We start from the raw sequence: 20737 nt of genomic DNA on the forward strand, positions 1-20737 counted from the left end.
AATAATAAATTAAAGATCAACAACGAAACACGTTCTGCTAAAGGTACAAAATCACACATGCGCCCACAGTGACGCATTTCAACGCCCCACAAAATCCAAACATCCCAAAGACATGCCGTGTCTTTTCTTCCTCGTTGCCGGCAACTTATCTCTATCCATCATCCTATTTGTCTGTTCCTTCTCTCTCTCTCTCTCTCTCTCTATGTCTCTTGATCTATCACTCTGTTTCCCTTGCATTTGCAGATGGTTTCTTTACACGTGAGCTTCCAAGTGCAGCATTCGTTCCCAACGTGATCCCTCTACCCTACTCATAAAGCTTGCTATGTAGCGTCCTCGTGGAAGTACTGTTGATTTAAACTACCACTGTCTTCCAGCACGCTACTGGCACCGTCCGCGATCATTGCACCGAGCAGCCCCTGTTCGTCCGCTCCGCTACCGTCCGTGGCCGAGTCCTGGATCAACAGTGAGAGCGTTTCCAGGCTCTTGCGCACCTTAATGATCTGCTCCAGATTCGAGTTTAGCACGATCTGAGCCTCCTCCTTGCTTTTGCTGTGCAAACGCTTCTGCCACCGGAGCACATCGAGATAAAAGTCTGTATCGTCACCCTAAAACAAAAATAAAAAACCTTTAATACATTAGCAACAGAGCAGCAGAGTAGCCGCCTCCAGGCGGATCTCGCTTGTTGAACGGAAATGCTTACCAATCGAATGGGTGGCGCGGCGAGACGGGCCTGCAATGCGTGAATCTTGTAGGCCAGAAAGCAGGAAAACAGAGCCAGCAGGACAGCCAATATTAATCCTATGTGTATAATACCAAAATCGGAGGGAAGGATGTGCCGGAGCTTTTGCTTTATAAGGGACAGTTTGCTACGGCCGGCACCGTCACCGTACACACCGCGTGCACCACCGCTACCACCATCACCAATCAAACCGCCCGCCAGCATCGGTAAAGTCTTGTCACCCTTCAGCCCATCGAGTGCGCCGGCCGCGACCGCCACCTTGAGAAGGGCCGGGCTTTTCACGATGGCGGGCGATTTGAGCAGCAGTTCCTTTTTAAGTTTCTTTTGCTTCTGCAGCACGGTGGAATCTGGAAATGGGGGATGAAATGTCGTGCGAATGAAAATGTGTCTGCTTGTGCACAGACGCGTTTGCCGTTACGCACCGTCGGACGACTGGTTCGTACCGCCACCTTCGGTCACGTTCAGCTGCTTCTCGTGCGAATCGCCCGAATCGAGCAGATCGGGCATTTCGTCCTTCCCGTGGAACGAGCTTTCGTTAGCATCGTAGCAGCTGCTGTCCTCATCCAACGAACCTTCCGAACCTTCCGCGTGCAGCGGTGCCAGCCGGGTGTGCTGGATGCTTCCCAGCGAGTCGCTCAGCGGCGTCGTTGCCCTTTCCCACACGCTGCACATCAGATAGTAGGCGGCTTCGCGGCTCAGGAAGCTGCCGAACACGTGCCGATCGTCGCGCGTCTTCACGCCGACCGCATTCGGGAACATGTAGGCCGTCTTCTCACGCGATATGTCCAGCACGGAAACGGTCGGGATGAGCAACTGAAACAGCAAACAGGTGGTGTTATTCCGATTCGTTGGCGATTGGGCCGAACGTCGGGCTTCCCGCTAGACGAAACCTACCTTCGTTACATATCCAAACACGTTCGAGTAGAAGGCGAAGTAGTTCTGCGTAATGTACAGATAACCCTGCAGCAGGATGTCTCCAACGAGGGCGCAGGAAAAATCTGCAAACAAAAAAAAACCCAGACAGTCAGTGGAGGTACCGGCAAGATGACGGCTGCGTCGATCTGGTAATATGGTGCACCATACTTACAATCCAGCACGACCTCATCGTCCGGAACCTGGGCGAAATGTTGGGCAAACTTTTTCTGCTCCCATGACATACCACCCTCCTTCTTTTTGTGGTGCTTTTCCGGCTTGTCGACGGTGTCCCGCGTGCTGCTGAACGATTTCAGCGGATGTGGACTAGAGCTGCGTATCGTGGACGACCGTGCCGACGGAGACAGCGATTTGAGCGATCTGCAAAACAGAAAACAAACACACACACAGAAAGCGCACAATTAGAAACAGCAACCGATTCATTCGTTCCCTGCCTCAAACGACCTCCCCCTTCCCCATCCTAATGACCTTGGGTTTGCATTGTGGCGGTACGTACGCCCTTATTGACTTCCGACACTGCACGCGACGAAGGTCAAGTTCAACGAGCGAATAATGCACATTGCAATCGATGCGGGTGGCGTTTCGACCATAAACCACCACCCCCCACGCCCGTCCATTATTTATCGGTGAGAAAGGATGCACACTGCACCGGCGGTAGTGCACCACCGATCACACCGATCAGTGATGTCAATCAAGAACAGCTGTTTCTGTGCGACGGCCGGACTCACGGTACCACGTGGCTGTGTGTTCCAGCGAAGGTGTCAAACGACAACATCGGCCATCGTGCAGCAAGATGTACTAATTCAATTTACATTCCATTTGCATCTGATTAGTAGCTGCAGGCCGGGGTGTCGCCCCCACCGCTGTGGGTGGTGTACTAGCAGCGGTACTGGCCAGCTAACCGTTTTCCTTCGCTTTGCGTGCAGGAACATGCTGACCACAACGGAACAGCGTTTAACGGTCAAATTGATCCATTTTTCCACGCGTCATGCGAACGCGATGGTTTTATTTTATAAACACACGCCCCAGCGGAATTTGGTCGTTTATTTAAGCAACTGCTAAAGAGCCGCAATTTTATGGATGCTTTGAAGGGAGGTAAAAAATGCTTCACAAGAAGAAAATTTTGGGGATTCCGCGACCGGAGAAGTACTTCCATTTGAATGCACAGTGGAGCGCCGATTATCCGTGCTCAATTGGTTTCCTTTTGAGGGGTTCGAATAGGGTCTTACACCCATCAAAATGGACCCATCGAGGAATAATTCAAATCAGGAATTAATTCTAAAAAAGATTCATGGATCATCAGAGCAGTCGTAGATCTATATTTTGGAGACCAAGTTTGAAGGGGGGGGGTGGGGGAAAGGCCCGGCAGAGGACAAGCTCCTTGGACCGCAAAGATCTTGGATGATTCATAAATATTTTAGGATTCATCAATGTTTGGAATAAAGATTCAGATTCATTCGTTCTGTTCAAAGATTCATGAATATTAATCATATTTACTAAACACTCCTCGCAACTGAGATTTCTTCAAACTCCATCGTAATACAAAATTTTAATAACTGTTTAACACAATGTTCATAGCTCTAATAAATATATATCAGTCACTTTTATGACAGAATGGTTCGCGCAAACGGTTGAAAAACCGAGAATTGTTTAAACCAAAATAATCGAAATGAATCGATATGGTCGAAAATGCTGACTGTACATTTTCCCTTCTGTTCGGAACCCCGAAGCCGGACGCCAGTGAAATGTAAAGCGATACGCTCGAATCGATTATACAACAGTGAATTAGGTGTAACTTCTCTGCCGCTTATCAGCGAGCGAAAATTTCATCCCATTCCAACTAACTTCACTTATCCACACTGATACACTATCAGCTTTTAGTGTGGCATTAACATTCCTGCTTAAAATATAAACTAACTGATAAAGGGGTGTACCGAATGCCGAACGTGACCACCGTACGAACACGGTGAAAATCGATCATTACATATCGCGAGTTTGGCGCAAATTGATATTTTTTTGTGGATTTTATAAGGCCGCACCGAAACAAATTCTAACAAAACAGCCTTACATTTATTGTTTTATACATTTATTTAATGAAAATTACATTTTGCATTTTAATGTTAAAAAAAAAGCGCAATGCGTTGATAAAATTCCTCTCTGTAACAGTAACAATAAGTTAGCAACATAAAAAAAAATCCTCTTCACTCCGCCTAATTTACCCACTCTAGATATGGGTTTGGCTCGGGAACAATTCACGCAATAGCGACACTACATTCAATACCGAGTGTACGGCGGTCGACAATGATCGGTAACGCCGATTAAGCGAACGTTTCGACGTTTTTCCGCCGATAAAGAATCAGCGGTGCAATCGACAGCTTTACCGCTCCGTCATCACAGATGGGTATAAAGTTTATTTTGGCCGTTGTGGGCCCGTTTTGCGATGGTTAGTCTGAATTTAATCACCCTATAAAAAGAATATCTGATTCGGGGGGAAAAAGTAATAGCGAAAAAAATAAAAACAGATAACTCCGCAGCGCGCAGCACGTGTAGAAGGAGTGTGCCATTTTTAAGAGAAGTTTGCTGTTTAATCCAATCACACAAAATATGGACACAAGACGCAACGGCAAAGATCAACGAAAGTGACACACCTTCTACTTCTACCTGTTTTATTTTTTTTTGGTTGTTGCTGTTGCGTGATTCACATGATTGATTGATTGATCTCCAGCCATTGTTTATGGACCATTTTATTCCCGGCGACGTAGACGGGGGCCTTCACGAAGTTTGCATTAAAGTGTACAACGTTGCGTTTGGCGCCCACCGTGTGCCAGGGGGGTTTCGACTTTAATTGCTAATGGGATAATGGATTCATTGTTGCAGTGAGTTTAATCACGCCCGGGAATGAGTTGAAGCGTGACACCGCTTGGGTGAAATAATTGATTAGTTTTTATTTGAGCAATAACGGAACCAACAGCTCGACTATGTCTAGGATGTGCAACTCCACCGCATTAAGATATCTGAAGGTGGAGTAGTTGGCAGACGCACTTCGCTCTTCCGTGTCACTATCTGGTTTTGTAGTTCAAATTCCCAACCTAAACAACTACAGTTAGGCGAAAACAGCTTCTTAATCTTCTCCTCTGCGAGATAGTCCTGTGGTACGACTATGAAATCCAGCATCCTGGGCAGGTCTGAACGCACCAAGTGGTCGACTACCTCTATTTGCTGTATTTTCTAGCGATTCGACACCGAGAACTTTACTTACTTATCTTACCGCCACAACAACTTCAAGGTATTGGCCTGCCTGCAGGAGTCCTAATAGTCTAAACCACTCACGGTCGAGGACCGTCGTATGCCAATCGTTTATCTCGGCCTTTCTGACGGACGCATCAACGCCATCATTCCATCTCAATTTGGGTCTACCATGCCTCCTCTGTCCATGTGGACGACGTAAAAGCACTTTACGGGCTGGATCGTCCGGCGTAATTCTCATGACGTGACCAACCCACCGGAATCTGGTGATTGAAAGGCGCGCTACGACAGTAAGTCCGTCGTAAAGCTCATAAAGATCGTCGTTGTAGTGGCTCCTTCCATACATACAGGGCCTAAAATCCTTCTGAGCATCTCTCGAACGAGACCGAGAGGGTTTTGTCAGTGTTGGACAAAGTCCATGTCTCAGAGGCATATGTGATATAGTTCCAGACTATATAAGTTCTCTATTGTCCCAGCTTCATTCGTCTTTTTGAGTGGAGAAGTTCCCTCAGACTGTAGAAAGACCGGCTGGCAACCAATGCCCTAGCGCGTATTTCAACATCAATGTTGTTGTCAATACTGACCTTTGACCAAAGATTGGTGAAATTTTGAACGTCTCCGAAAGTGCGTACACCTATCGGTACGCCGCACCTGCGTAAGTTAGGATTTATTGGCAGGGCCGCTGATGGGTGCCACCGTCAACTTGGTTTTTGCCTCGTTAATCTCCAGCACGAGGTTTCATGATCGGGTACGATAATCTTCAATTCGAAAACTTTAATCCTTCCAAATTTTCATATAGTACTGTTGACTATATCACCTTTTTTTCTAGCGCAACAACATTCTCTTCTTATCTAATCCCCACGAAATTGCTGTATTTTTACTAAGGTCTAGTTCGTGGCACGATACTCTGGTACCGTTGGAATGAGTTTGTTCTTAGCTCTAGCTTTCAACCTACCGATAGAGTGCGCTATGCTTACGCAACCGTACGCTGTGCACTTCCGGATCGTCATCGGTAGCGATGTTTGGTGTCGAATACGCTGGTGTTAGAGGCATCTTGGGAAGCAGCGTTGGGAATCGGTGATCACCGGCAAACGAAAATTCCTGCACGACGGCCACCGCACTCGCAATGCTTTATGTTTCCGATACACCGCACCAAACCTTTGGCAAGTTCTTTCGCGTCTAAGTCCTTTCCTGATTCATATCAAAAACTCGCTGCAGGTGGTGGTGGCACGATCACGATCAACAGCGCACCGACAGGGAAAACAAAAACACCGCTCTGACACAACACAAAGGGGCACGCACTTCCAACGATTAATATTGACGACGATGCAGGCAGCTGCTGCAGAACAAGTGCAACGCCGGTCTGCGACTCTACAGGCAGAGAGTCAACTTTGCTTCACTACCGACGGAAGAAATGTCAATCTCTCGCCGATCGTCGTCCGACGGTTGGGTGTGCTTTCGTAACGCAAGCGGTCGGTTTGGAGGCGATTTCAATCAACAGCAAGTGGGTGCCTTTTCAGCGAAGGCCGCCCGCCCCGCCGCCAGCGGTTTCAGAATGGGAGCAACACAACATCAACAAACATGGCCAACAGAGCACACACACACACACACACACATAAAACGGAAAGAAGGGCGAAGAAGTTTCTCGCCGCGTCTGGTGACGTTTGTGATGCGAAACGCACGCCGAGCTGCGCACCGGCTGTGGTGTGAGAAGTATTGTAATCGTGTAGGAATGATTTATTTCATGCCCCTTTGTGTTCAGTTGAAGTTGTTATAACTTATTACACTGATAACTACCAAACACACACGCACACCCACCAAAATAGTGAGGACCAAGATAAAGCTAGTGAAACGTTACCGTTCCCGAGCCCGTTTCGCCGTTTGTCAACATTAGCTTGAAATACCATGCTGGCGGCAATGCAGTTCAACATGCACTTCTTGCTGGACACCTCCCTCCTACTCGGTGAGTACGCACATTGGTGTAAATTAAGTCCAGCTCGTCACTCGTAAAGCCAATCGATTTGTGACCATATACAGCCGGCCTTAAATATCACACAAGCACGGGTCGCGGTTGTGGTGGTGGTGGTGGTGGCGGCGCAGAGCTAACTACACAAATAAAGGCCATTGTCGCTGTCTGCTCCCGGTGGGTATCTTCCTTTTGAGGGCATGTTTAATTTTTAGAAAACGATCACACGATGCGCAACACAGAGCATCTTTTCTTTTTTTTTTTGGTCTTCTCTCGTGCTGCCACAACTAAAAACAATAGCCAACACACACACACACACACGCTTCTTTTGCACGATCGCTCGCTCTGTACAATGACAGATCGCGCCACTGTTTATAAACAATAGCAGACCACTCTTCCCAACCGGCACCAACTTGGCTGAATGCGCGTTGTGTTTTGTATGGTGAAACAACGGCGCGCCAGTGACTGTAAATAGGATCGCCCGATTTCCCTTTCTGCGTCACGAACGATCACGAGTTGAATGAAACCGGACGATTGTTTTTGTTGCGTGGTGCTGTTGTGGTGAGCCCCGACCGCAAAACAGCTACCGCCTGATCCCGATGCCACTTGAGAACTGAACTGTCAACTTGCCGGTTGAACGCAAGTCTGCTAAGAAAGTTCGATTCCTATCGCAAGCTGCGAAACAAAAAACCGCCCGGCCAGTTCCAACCGGTACGCATCGTTCCCTCTCTCGCTTTTTGTTTTTTGATAAGGATTATCTTATCAATCAAACGATGCCCATTATCGCACCGCATCCTCTGCTGGTGCTGGAACGGAATTGGGTTCCATGTGTGTATGTGTGTCTTGGCTGTCCATCCCGGGACCGGTACCAATAATCGAAACAGAGGTTTTTTTTTTTCGCCATCGTCATAAGCCAACGCAACGTTTCTCCCGTGACACGATAATGATAAGCCAAAGCGAACTTTACTGTTTTTTTTTTCTGCTTCCACCCATTAGTCGACAGTTTTGACCGTGGTTTGCCGCCAACCGAAAAGTACAAATCATTTGCGATCGGATCGTACATTTGCAAAATCATCATCTTTTCCTCGCGTTTCTATTCCCGGCTGACCCGCGCCAGTGGGTGCGTACGGAAGTATTTTATTTCCATTCGCCAGCGATACCATCGGTTGGTCACAACCCATCTGCCAGATAAGCACAAACGAGTGTTGGGTACAAACCTTTCTTTTTTTTTGTTTTGGAGTCACTCCGAAGTTACTTAGCAGCTCCTAATCAGCAGCTATCAAGCCAGCAGTGGGAAAATACTGCACAATGCGAGGAAAAGTACTAGAAACCTGAAGGAAAACAGTGAAAACTCCATTTAAAATATGTGTGAAGCCCTGTGGAGTCGACTCCGGAGTTGACTAAATCTGGAGTCGACCGTGGAGTAATCCGGAGTTGACACCGGAGTAATCCGGAATTGAATCCGGAATAATCCGGAGTTAAATCTGGAGTCGATCCCGTAGTAATCCGTAAGCAAATTTGAAATTAACTCCAGGCAATACAGAGCCGACTCCGGAGTTAACTCCGGAAGGACTCCCCTTTCGGATCGTCTTCGGGGTTTGGAGTGGATTAATGACCAGTACAAACATGAAGGTTTTCAGACCCAAAGGTGGTCAAACCCGGCTTAATTGGAGGTGCCATGTAACTCGTACCACGTCAGTAGCATCACCTGCCTTAAATTTGTCCGATAAAAGAAATAAAGTCCCACTCCTCACGCTCCTATCAATAAATATTCTGCTGGAGCTTTTTGATACGATCAGAAGCGGAGAGTGGCATTAAATGTGTGAAAACAATCCACCTGGTGGTCATGAACAGGTCTCGTGCTTTGGTTGGATTAAAAAAAACATGACCGAAAGGTAAAAATGGCGATAAGCTATCGACGGGACTATTGCTCACATGGACGTGCAAATTGCAAACCCAACCAATTCACCACGGACGATTTCCAGTCCGGTCAAGTTTACGTGAGACAGCACCGTAATCCTTGCTTCCTGTTCCGCAGATAGAGCCATCGTTCGGTTTTTTTTCTTCTTCTTGTTTTCAGACATCAACGCGCCTCAACGTAATGAAACGAGATAGAAAAAGGTGTGTCCGGGGTAGGTATAACACCTGGGCAAAGTAACTGAAGCACCGGGGCGACCCATTGACTGATAAGGAAGGGACAAGACGACTCGAGGCTTGCGGATGCACAAAACACACGCTACACCCCGGCACGTTGCGAATTTGTGCGTGAAGCAATGTTTCTACCTTTGGGCCGTTGGCAGCGTAATATATTATCAGCAGTAATTAAATAGTTATATCAGTGGGAATTCAACCCTGTTTTTCGGGTACATTTGTCAACGCAAAAAAAACTCTTACACTACCTGTGGTTTTGTGACTCGACTGTAGTTTCATGTGGGACATTAGTCACAGACCTTGTAATGGAATCGATTGGTTGCCAAAAACATGCTTTTATCACATCGAGTGATTCACACCTCAAATCAAACAGATAACGCCTCTGAAACCCCTTTCTTTTGCCTGGTGGGGGGGGGAACTTTGAGAACTGAATCATACATACTAAATGCACCCCGGTTTGCCCGAATCACAGAACACTAATTATGCACCCAGCCCCCGGAAGGTATGCAAGCGGCACTTACTTGGGATCGCTCTTCGCCGTCGAATGACTAGGACTGCGTGAGAGTACATTCAGGTGGGCCGCACCCTCCGGTTGCCCACCGGGGGTTTCCACACTGCTGAGCGGTTCTATCGTGGAGGACAGTGGTAGTGGACGCGTCCCGAGCCCAACACTGTTGGCGGATCTGTGTGTAAAGGTGGAATAAAACAAATCAGTAAAAAATCCGTGTCCATAATTGGGGTATTTGCGGTAGATCGTATGTGATGGGTCTGTCAGCAGATCTACAATATATCGTGCAGTGTACAACAAGAATACATAACCGAACAAACACTACTAAATACAACGGGTAAAGGATAGTACTAGCATGCATGCACACCTTCGCCGTAATAGGGACGTAACGGGCTAGGAATTGAGTATATAACTTTGCAATGGCAAAACTTGCTTCTCCACCTATTAACGCACACCATACGCTGGTTTCGTAAAGTGTAACCTAGACCGACATTTGCAACAAAAAAAAAGGAAACGCGGACGCGACAATGAACTGTCGGATATCGTGCCGGAGTTTGCCCCGGTGGGGAGAGCGGGTCGATAGACCAGCATACCCAACACGGTGCACCGAACGAAACATTACGCACCTCCGCATCAAGGTGCGACACTGCTGTGCTTAAAAATAGCGGACCTGGCGTCGGGGACATCGTAGAATACGCAGCAGTGTAATAGGATTAAACGCCGCCCTCGCAACAGTGTCTCGCCCTGCTTGCCGGGTCCCCGTGTGCCACGTGCTGGCGGATGAAACTAGAGCACGCCGGTCTAAACAGCTGCCCTCTCGCATGTCACAGGTGACAGAAGCCAGCGCAAGAATTGAGTCATTGAGTACGTGGCGTGTATTGCTTCAGCTCCAGACCCCAGGAGTTGGGGGGAGAGAGCCGTTAATTATCTTCGTTCGATGGCGAAATTTGGAATCCTACTTTAGCGTTAACTGCTATTTTTGCACCACACCTCGAAACGGATATCTGTCACGTTTACCTCATGTATAGTGCTAATCCCCTACAACCTGGGGGGGGTTTTGTTTTTATCTGATCTAACTACAATTTATGCTGGGAGTTTTGTGAGGAGCTTTTGAGAATGTTCTAAATTTTATACATTTGGAACTTTGGAATTCCAACAGAACGACGTGGGGGTAGATGCCCTACCGCGCGTTATCTCCAGTACCTGGACTTGCGGAGCATGATACGGCGTGCCTTGTACAACCGCTTTCCAGCCGGCGAAGAAGACGATGCTGATGACGTGGACGATACCTCGGACGAACCGAGCTTACTGTTGCTGCGTACCATCGCAGGGTTGCCGCCGTTGGTGCCGTGATTCATGCTAGCAATACCTTGCACAAAGCACAACATGATCTTGGCCTGGTGATAATAAAAAAAAAACAACACTTGCGTACATAGACAGACACACTAGCGACACCGTCGTTGATGTTTGGACCGTGTTTTGCCTTTACCACTCACAACCACTGAACAGCACCATTCAAACGAACGTTTTACATGGCCCGGTATGGGCCGTTTTGCTGCTTGCTTCTTGGACACCTTTCCGGGTTGGAGTTGCTACACCACACTGCCAACGATAAGCGAATAGTCACACCGCACAACACTAACGATCGATCATCCGGGTTTTGGGACTGTGCGCTCAGTCCCAAACCCGCCAAGAAACTTCACCACCGGTCGAATCGAAGTGAAACGCGCGGGAAATTTACGATTTGCTCACGTTCCAGCGCAACACACGGACGGAATGTTCCGATGGCATGATATCGGCGCGTAACGGCCGGCCGGACCATGCTGGGTTACTTGTTGATGTTTGCCGTTTCGACCAATTCCTATGTCAAACGGTGAAATTGTGGTACAAAACGGTCTTCCCAAAAGGGAGGGAAGGAGGGGGGGTTAGTGTTTAACGGTGGTGTCTTTTTTTCTTCTTCGTTCTACCCCCCAAACGAATCCTGATGAGCTTCCAAACCCGGTTAGTGCGAGCCAGGCAAGAGGCACCTATTCCCACGCCCTGTTCACATCGGTTGTGTGCCACATCCAAAATAGGTAGGTACCATGAATTATGGAGCGGTTACAACGTTGAATAATTAAGCACCCAAGCTGTTCCATCAAATCGTTATCCTGGCTCGCCTGTTAGCCATCAGGATCGGAACCGCGCAAGGATCGAAACAGGTACTGCTCCAAACGAGCAAAAAAACCAACAGCAGGGTGGTCGGTCCTGCTCGTTCTGGCGGCGAAATGGTGGCAACATTAGGATTCAACACGTAGCGCCATCTACTGCTATTGACACAGACTTCGTAACGACCTCCACTATCTGTCATGCATGTCAAAACATTGTCACATATCCACGTCCCACAACCGGATCAACCTTCTGTGGTAGAAAGTACAACAGCAGCCGGGTTTTGCGTAAGAACAACGAGTGGCCCTGCAACGAATTGTCAACAGATTGTGGGCGGGCGGGTGGGGGGAGGGGTACGTGATAAGCACACATAGTGCCCAGGTGTCAAGGTGTTTTATGGCCGAAACGCCCCGCTGTGCCGGTTGTCTGCGATCTGCGCCAAGCGTTCGGTCGTATCATTATATCGACGTGTTTGCAATGCAGAGGCGCGTTACACCGTTGTCCCACACTTTTGATTACTGCCCGGCCAATAGAACCAAGCGCAATTTCCGTTTCTTATCAGTGCTGGGATGACGGTGACGCTCGGGCTCTGGGAATGATACAGAGGGCCGAAGTGGGAGGGACCCCACCGGTACAACGTTGCAGTTTGTTGGGGCGATCACGACCTTGCCGTTGATGTGTGATTGAAGATAAATAGGTTATCACTTCATTAGAACGATCTGCCGTCTGGAGAATGGAAATTGTTTATCTGGCAAGGAGAGCCCCCAACTTGGATAGCAACGGTTAGGGGCACATGAGCATCCGTCCAAACGTGTGCAACATTTATACCACTTCTAAGGATAACGAATTTCCGCATAATTCTTTCCCAAAGGTTCATCCGAAATGGGCCCCATTCGCTAGAGTTCGTAGAATGGGAGATGAAAGCACAAGTACAAGATGCCCATGGCTACTGCGATAACCTCCTTCCCATTATCGACCCTCGCATGCGGCTGGAAGTTGTACGCCGGGCACGGTTGGCGTTGAACGCCACAGCAAAACCGGGGTCCTTTTCCGTCCGGTGTCGAGTTGCTTTTAATCATCGTCACTGTGGTATTGACGCCAGGCTGGCGACTAGTTGGTGCCGATGACCGGTTGACCGACCGGTCACACTGTACACACATCCTTACCCAACCGGGCGTGTATTCCATTCGACACTTGTCGTTCACTTCTCCCCGTGGGGGGTTTTTTTTTTTCTTCCCAATCCTCCCCCACCCCACGGGACTCGGGTGGGTTTCCAAACGCATTCGGTGCAAAGCGCCGTAAACATTGGGCTGCAACACTTTTTGCACCACAACATGGCGACCATCCAACCATGGCGTATTGTGAAATCGATGGCCAACCCGGCAAATCGGTGTGCTGGAGTCGCTGGTTCCGTACAAATAACCGGTCGCTGAATAGGAAGCAGGAACAGCTTTAACGTTTGCTCAGCACCATCGCTTCCTGTCCAGCAGACCGTATTGGCTTTGGTGTACTTTTCAAACTCCGAACACAACCCCAAGGCCGACTTTTGCCGACGTGTGCACCACATTTCGCAGCGGGTTTTCGTACCTTTTCCGTGCAACTCCACCCCGTCAGTTGCTTGTCAGGGGAGGATAATAGAAGCGGATTTAAAATTAAGTTTAAAATATGGATATTGAGGTGAGGTGAGGCTAGCCCGGCAATACATCATCGAGTTTTCCACTGCGAAACTTGCATGATCGGAATAATGGGTAGGAAAAGCTTATCGGAGTTCCCACAATGCATCAATCGGGGGTTATGTCACGGTTGCACAGTGCACTGCTGGGATCTCAGGGATGTAATCGCTTTTAGTATGCGTCCCCCCCATTAGTGAGCCATCGATTTGCATTTGCACTGATTGTTTTCCCTCCCAAAAACAAAAAAATAAACCTCCCGGATGATGGAAGATTTCATTTGAAGATGCTCTTCCCATCCTTCACTGCACATTTGCAATTCGTATCAGGCACGCTCAAGAAGTCGATTCTGAATTTAGATCTCGTTACAAGATCTCGATCTTGATCGATGCGATTCACGAAGGGGCAAGAAGCACAACACTTTATTATTTTATGGAAATTCGTCGATGCACTGTGGTGTGTTTTCTGCACATTTCGATAGGTTTTACACTTGGCAAACACTCAACAGTAATATCCAAACAGCGTACCGCGATTGAACGGAACAGCAAAGACAACTCGTGGCAAGTATTGCTTAACATCGCGTCGGGAAATTCTTGTTCGAGCTGTCGGTTTTTTTTTTTGGTTTCCTTCCAAATCAAACACTAACTTTAACCGGTTCCGGAAACCGTCACCCCAATCAACACCACACAGACACACCGTACGAGGACCGGAATGCGAATGCAAACGACCGGCCGGACGGCACGCTTCACAATGGTGTGCCACCGGTCGCTCCTGCGTGCCACACCGCTTGTGCACGGTGGCAATGGACAATGCGGTGTGTAGTAGTATCGGTTAGTGATAGTAGTTGTGCCGGTTATACCGTACACAGGCGCATGGTGGTAGTACCGTTCTGGCCGCGTGTGCTTTCGCACATTCTACTGTCCGTTTCCTCTCCATCATCTGCGCTTTCCCATTGTCTCTGGCGCGCAAACACATTCTCACTCTCATCACGAGTTGCAGTCCCATTTTTGTGTTTGCTCCTGTGTGCGAGCCTTGGGGAGGGGGGTTGCCCACAAAACCCTACATGAATGAAGCCAGCTCGAGTGGATTTTCCACCATTTACACCATCGGTTGTGGTGTGGGTGAAAAGTTAAATAAAAGCTTAATTTCGATCGGGATAGATGATTCGCACACACACACACATGTCCGTGACCAATTGCGAACAAATAATTTTGCAAAATGACGAAAAAGTAGAACAGTTCCAATGAGCAGGCGAACCCTTCATTTAACACAGGGTGTTGACGAAGCAACACGATCGTGGTTATAGATCGATGCAGATAGCAGTACAACAACCGCCATTAAGTAAGTATGCAAAACGCGTGCAAGTTTTCGATTTAGTTCATTTTTTTATTGTAATTTGCTGCCTTTAAAAATGCGTTCGGTTGGAATTGTTTATGATAGTGCCATTAGCGCGTGTTTGCGGTCCGTTTGCATTGCCTTATCATTCTCCTTCATTTAATGCGATCTTACAAGTACATTCGATGCGATCGTTAAAACAATATAAAACAAATGAAGCGTTTCAACGGAAGCAAACATTAACGATCGTCCAGACAGCTTTGTTGATGCGCAGAAGCAACTCAGTTTCTATACAGCGAACAGTAAGCAACAAAACCGATACAGAGAAACAAACTGCCGAACCGGGGTGAAAAAGAGACGGTTGGAAAGATCATTCACCGTGTAACGGCACGGTAGGAAAATGGAATTTCGCACGATGATTGGCGATCGGGGTGTTATGTTTTTTTTTTATAACACCGTTAAACACTGGCTAGGAAACGTCAGGCCAACCGTTTGGGAACAGCCGGAAATTTGGCGATTTTTTCAAACCACCCCCCATCCCTTCTCATCATGGAAACAACCATTTCGGTTGTTTTGTTTTATTGCGATCTAGAAAGCATCACGTCTTGCTACGGGACCATCCCGTGTTCATCCCGTTAGTACGATCATTTGTGATTGGTCGAATTCATCGACACAGAGCCACGGCACAGGACAGGGTGACTCTTTTTTTTCCCCTACACATTTGACCTCGTTACCAGATGCGTAGTGTTATTGTTTTTCTTTTATTTTTTGGTTCTCATTTTTGCAAAACAAATTTCTTTGCTCGCAACGTTTTGGGAGATTAAAAATATAATTTACTGATGAGGTTATCATGCGCTACGCCGCGGTTGAGTTGAGCTTGTCATTTGGGTCTTGTTTTTCCTTGTTTTTTTTGCCCACTTGAATTGAATTATTCGAGCGTGTAATGTCGCGATGTGTGTCAAAAAACTCCGTTAGAAGACGCGTTCCGCGTGCGTAACGGTTTGGGAAAACGAAGTTACTGGTACGATCATCACTTTTTTGGTAACTGGTCTACGTTACCAAGCGGTGAAACATGTGGAAACCGAAACCAAGAAAGGAAACCCCGCAGGGAAGTGCAAATGGCCGGAACAATCGTGCCCGTAACACGTAAAACACGCGCGTATACGTATGCTTTGCCCTTTGCCGACATTTCGGTGTGCTTAACGGTTGTGCCGCACAAAGACGCTGCACGGGAGCGTTGAATACAGATGGCTTATACACCTGTCCGAAATGGACTAAAGGGTGAACAAGTTTCTGTAGAACAGGTTTTGCAAAGGTGCGGGAATACCCTGCTGCCGTGTGGTGCTTAACGCGCTCGAAGAAAATAATGGAGTTGTTGAATTGATCGCTTTCGATATCCGAATTGTTTGCTGTATTGCTTCTCAGATGAGCGTTCTGTAACGTCGTAGTGGATGTCTCAATCAGGAAGCAATATAAACTAGTGTTGTGCTCAACGAATCATTTGGTAAGTGTCATTCGTATGAATAGATCTCAATAGATTCATGACAACATGAGGCACATGACGGAAAAAAACTCCTTAAAAGAATCATTGAGGATTCATGTAGCTATGAATTAGAGATTTAGATTATTTCATTCTGATTCATATAACACTAATTGAAACCACTTTCTTCTCATGCACTTTGTATGTGTATGTGCAATTTATATCGCTTGCGGATACACTACTCTACACAAGATGGCTTGATTACGCTATCAACTGATTGACAGTTCATTATCGTCTCGTAAAATTATCATATCAACTGGTAAACGTTTCTTCTATTGCAATGTTATCTTTTTTTGATTCCTCTATTGAGATTCCTCAGATTTTTTTCTCCTGTATCGATATCCGTGTGGACATTATTCTTTCGAGAGCCGCGAAAGGTTAAAGGTTGTGACCGTAGCAATGGGCCAAACAGACATTTCCAATAGAAACGGCATTGGTACGTTAAAAAAAAACGAAACATATTTCGAGTACAATAACAAAAGCTTCTCCCCTCCCCTCCCCCCCAAAATGTGGGCGTAAAAGTCAAAGGGAAGCATGGCATGAGATCAAACAAGAAATCCAATATCAATCACCACCTCGCCCGTACCGGGGCTGAGACCTTGACCTGGAAAGTGGGCAACGAAGTTCTTTTGATTATTCATCCATTATGTTTTTGCGGCCACAGGAAGAGGTGTGGCATCGGTACTACGCCCAGCAGTGGGCCCACTCCTCCCTCCCCTGTTTCGTACCGGTCGCTCTTGAGCATGCCTCAACTCGAAAAAACTGCCCCGGCCTAATCCATTAGAAGTCTATTTTTATAAGCACTCCCTGGCAAGAATCGGCGTACACCCAAGCACATGTCAACCGTCGTTGATCTCATTTCCATATTACTTTTGCACTGTGTTGGGCTAGAAAAGGTTCCATAAAATTAATTACCGCGCACCGTTGTGGTGCTTAACTTTTTGGCTATAATTTATTAATTCTACACTACTATTACTTAGCTAGGCAAAAGTGATAGAGATACCCAAAACCATGCAAAACAACTACTAAAGTGACGGAAAGGTGTTCTACATTCTACACACAATATAAAGAGTGGGAAAGAAAGGATAAAAGTGATAGAAAAGTACGATGTTATGAATGAATGGTGTTTCGTAAATCGAATAAGTAAAGCTTTCCTTTCTGTTCTGGTAATGTTACAAATGCCTTTGCCGGAGAAGTATCGCGTAATAGGACGCGCAATCAACACGGAACTTGGCGGAACTTAAAATCGGCCACACGCCAAGAAAGAGAGGGAGAGAGCAACCCCCGTCGTTCACTTTTCCTGGCGTTCACAAGATTGATGACGCTGGCGTCCGAGATCTAAAGGTAAAGGTCAGAGCGATAAAGGCGGTGCTGGGTAGAGCAGTTGGTGCTTAGAATGGCCAAACCGAACCCAAGATTCGCCACTGAAACGCCCGCGAAGGCTAGAGCGACTGTGTCAATCGACACCACACGGTGGGCGTTGCCGAGTGGCACTGATAAACTCCACTCCACCGAGTCACCAAGCAGGTTTAAGTGAAACATTGCGCTCGGTGACAACTGGAAAAAAGCGAATTATGCAAAAAAAGTCATCGCATAACTACAATCCCGGCCTCGACGGGGGACACGAACAGCCTGGTTAATAGGGGGAAGAAGCACACGGTAGTGGAAAGATAAGCATCGGAAGCACTCACTTGGGTTGTCCAGCCTTGGAACTCGCCTTGTCCGCCTGTCCGTAACTCGTCGTATCCGAGTGGACGCGCCGATGCCGTCCACCGGGTCCCACCCGGGCACACGCATTAGCGTCCAGATCCTCGTTAAAGATGTCGCCGGTGCTGTGCCGTTTGGCGGGCAGTTGCTCCGGCAGGAACGCATCCAGCACGGGCCGCCGGGCCGTCCGTACGTTGGCCGCATCCTCGTCCAGCTCGTGCACCACATCGCTGTCGCTGGTGCAGGACCGCTCCGTCAGCTTCGGCCGGGTGCGCTTGAGCAGATAGCTCAGGCTCTGGCGAAACGAATGGCCCCGCTTGAACGGGGGCGCTGCGACGACGGCCGCCGCCGGCACCACCAGCACCATCGTGGACGATTCCGCCCCGGAGCTGCCACCGGTGAGCAGCTCGTCCGGTGCGGTACCGTGCCGCAGTATCACAATCTCCTCCGTGTCGCCCCCGTGCCGATCCTCCTCCGAGTCCATCTCAATCAGTCCGTGCGCACCGACCGGTGGCTTCGATTTCGAACCTTTGCCGATGCGCAAGCGGCGCGCAAAGTGGGTCAGAAATTTGCCGGAGCTTTTCTTCGGTCCGTCGTAGTACGGCGGTTCGCTCGACATCGAAACCATCGCCGCAGCGGCCGGCATTTGGGGGGGTGTTTTCAGAGTTGGCAGATTTTTTCTTTAAATCCTACACACACACACACACACATACACACGCGAAACACTTTAGCACACAACAAACGCCTTTCTAGCGGGACATTCGCCGTACGTGGCACTCAGTTCAGCTCAAAACGTTTCATCTCCTCCTCAGCACACGAAACCACTCGTGCATGCGGCAGCAGTCATACTAAAGCTACAACGGATGAATCCAACGTAAACTGAGCCATTAAATTTGGTCCGCTGGCAGTGCCGATTCGGTCCCGCCAAATGACGCAAAGACGGCGGTACGTCATTTATCGTCTTTGCGGACGTGTACCGTTTTGCGCCTATAAATTACACGCAGCAAACAGGGGTGGCATCGTGCTCAGGCCGCTGACGATAATGATGCGCTCCCTGTGGCCGCTGTTAATGTATCCGACGCATGTTTGATATTTAAATAACGCACGGTAGCAGCATTTTCTATCGGGTTTGATATCAAATGGAAATGATTCACGTAAGATGCTCGTGTGCAACATATCGTAAAGCTGACATATTACAGCAATTACAGCAAATATACGGTTGAATCACTGATGAATAACAGCCCCAAAAGTGTACTAAGCTTTACGTACGTCGTTGAAATATTGAATTTGGATTTCGGAAAAATAAACTCCTTCCATCACCAAAAAAAAAAAAAAAACACACGTGTTTAAACAATCTCACTCACAAAATGTACATCAAAATTTCGAACCGAATACATTGGTGTTGGTTGCGTCTTACTCAGGTTTGTTGAATGTGAATGAATCGATCAACTGTCTAAATGAAACTGAATCTTAATTCCAAAACCATCGAAGATTAATCACCTCTGAGGAGTTTGTCCGTCGTGTGCAATAAAACCCCTTCTGTCCTTGTGTCCCTCTGGTCTTTAGTTGTTAAAAATGGGCGCCATTTCGCCATTCCGCTAAAGATCTCCAAGGGGCCGTCACTAACTCAGAGGATTCCGGAATTTTTCACGAAGAAGGAGTTCCAGATTTAAATGCCTCCTTACTTAAGATTCACACCTCTCTAACTCATCCCAAAAGAGTCAACAATAAATCATGGTAAAAGATTTTTGTAGTCCCCCCCTATAGGGTTTGAAGCTACCCTGGACAAAAATTTGACATACCACTATGGGCTGAACGTAGTTATGAAGGAAAACAAAATAAAAATTAAAGTGTTTTTATTTTTTGGTTTTTGTTGCAGTGGTGGTTTTAAACGGTGATTTAAGAAAGGAAAGTGTAAGTTAAGAAAAAAAAATTAATACATGTAATTTATTATTTATCAAAAGCATTACTGCTTAAAGATTTTACTCCCGCGAAGCATGAAATTTTTATTATAATTTGTCTAAAGATGTAGTGAACATTTATGCAAGGGAATATTCCTAATAAATTTAGCAAAGTCAAATAAATATATGTTTCAACAAAGTTTTTTTCATTAAAGACATTAAGTTAAATATTTAAAAAATAGTTATGTTGTTAACTATATGATAACCATCCTGAAATCATAAATATATTATAAGTTGTTGGCTGATAGTTTTATGTTTTTTTTTTATATTTGCTTATTTTGTCATAATTTTCATAACCACCATTGTTTTTAACTATTACAGCCATAGAAACAAAAATTAAAACATACCTCATAAAATTTTAATTTTTACCTATACATTACCAACTCGAGCCCATAGTGCAACAAATATGTCCAGGGTAGCTTCAAACCCTATAGGGGGGGACTACAAAAATCTTTTACCTAAAACATTTAGTGCACACTACTTCCATTTACTGTGTGACACCAACCACTCTGTTTCGCATTAACACTAAGTCACACACAATTTGTTTGACATTTCTGCTCCATCGAAACTTTTGCGCCAACCCAACGATGGCCGTTCGCGACGATGATCGTTGATAACACACGCTTCTGCTGCTAGTGCGCCCGCTAATTGGACGGATCTGATACACGTCTGTCAGCTGATCGCTGCGCTGCGTACCGCCACCACCATCAGCGGCTCCCGGTGTGTTAGTGTGTGGAACTTAACCGCCAAGGGTTTGCTTGTTTTAATCATTGCGCGCTGTTTATCACCCCGGGTTGTTGTTGGCGTTTTTGTTTCTTTCGCGCACGACAAGA

At 47.1% G+C, this 20737-nt stretch overlaps 1 protein-coding gene across 1 annotated transcript; it reads right to left on the reverse strand.

The window, feature by feature from the left end:
* Positions 1-320: 320 nt before the first annotated feature.
* Positions 321-18589, reverse strand: LOC128708556 (GRAM domain-containing protein 2B-like). Its single transcript, XM_053803534.1, has 7 exons — positions 17928-18589; positions 9557-9718; positions 1827-2032; positions 1634-1737; positions 1162-1552; positions 701-1086; positions 321-605 (listed from the first exon to the last, which is right to left on the reverse strand). The coding sequence occupies exons 1-7, from the start codon at positions 18587-18589 to the stop codon at positions 321-323; spliced, it is 2196 nt and encodes a 731-aa protein (XP_053659509.1).
* Positions 18590-20737: the final 2148 nt, after the last annotated feature.

Source organism: Anopheles marshallii, chromosome 2 (genome assembly GCF_943734725.1).
Source record: "Anopheles marshallii chromosome 2, idAnoMarsDA_429_01, whole genome shotgun sequence".
NCBI classification, from domain to species: Eukaryota; Metazoa; Arthropoda; class Insecta; order Diptera; family Culicidae; genus Anopheles; species Anopheles marshallii.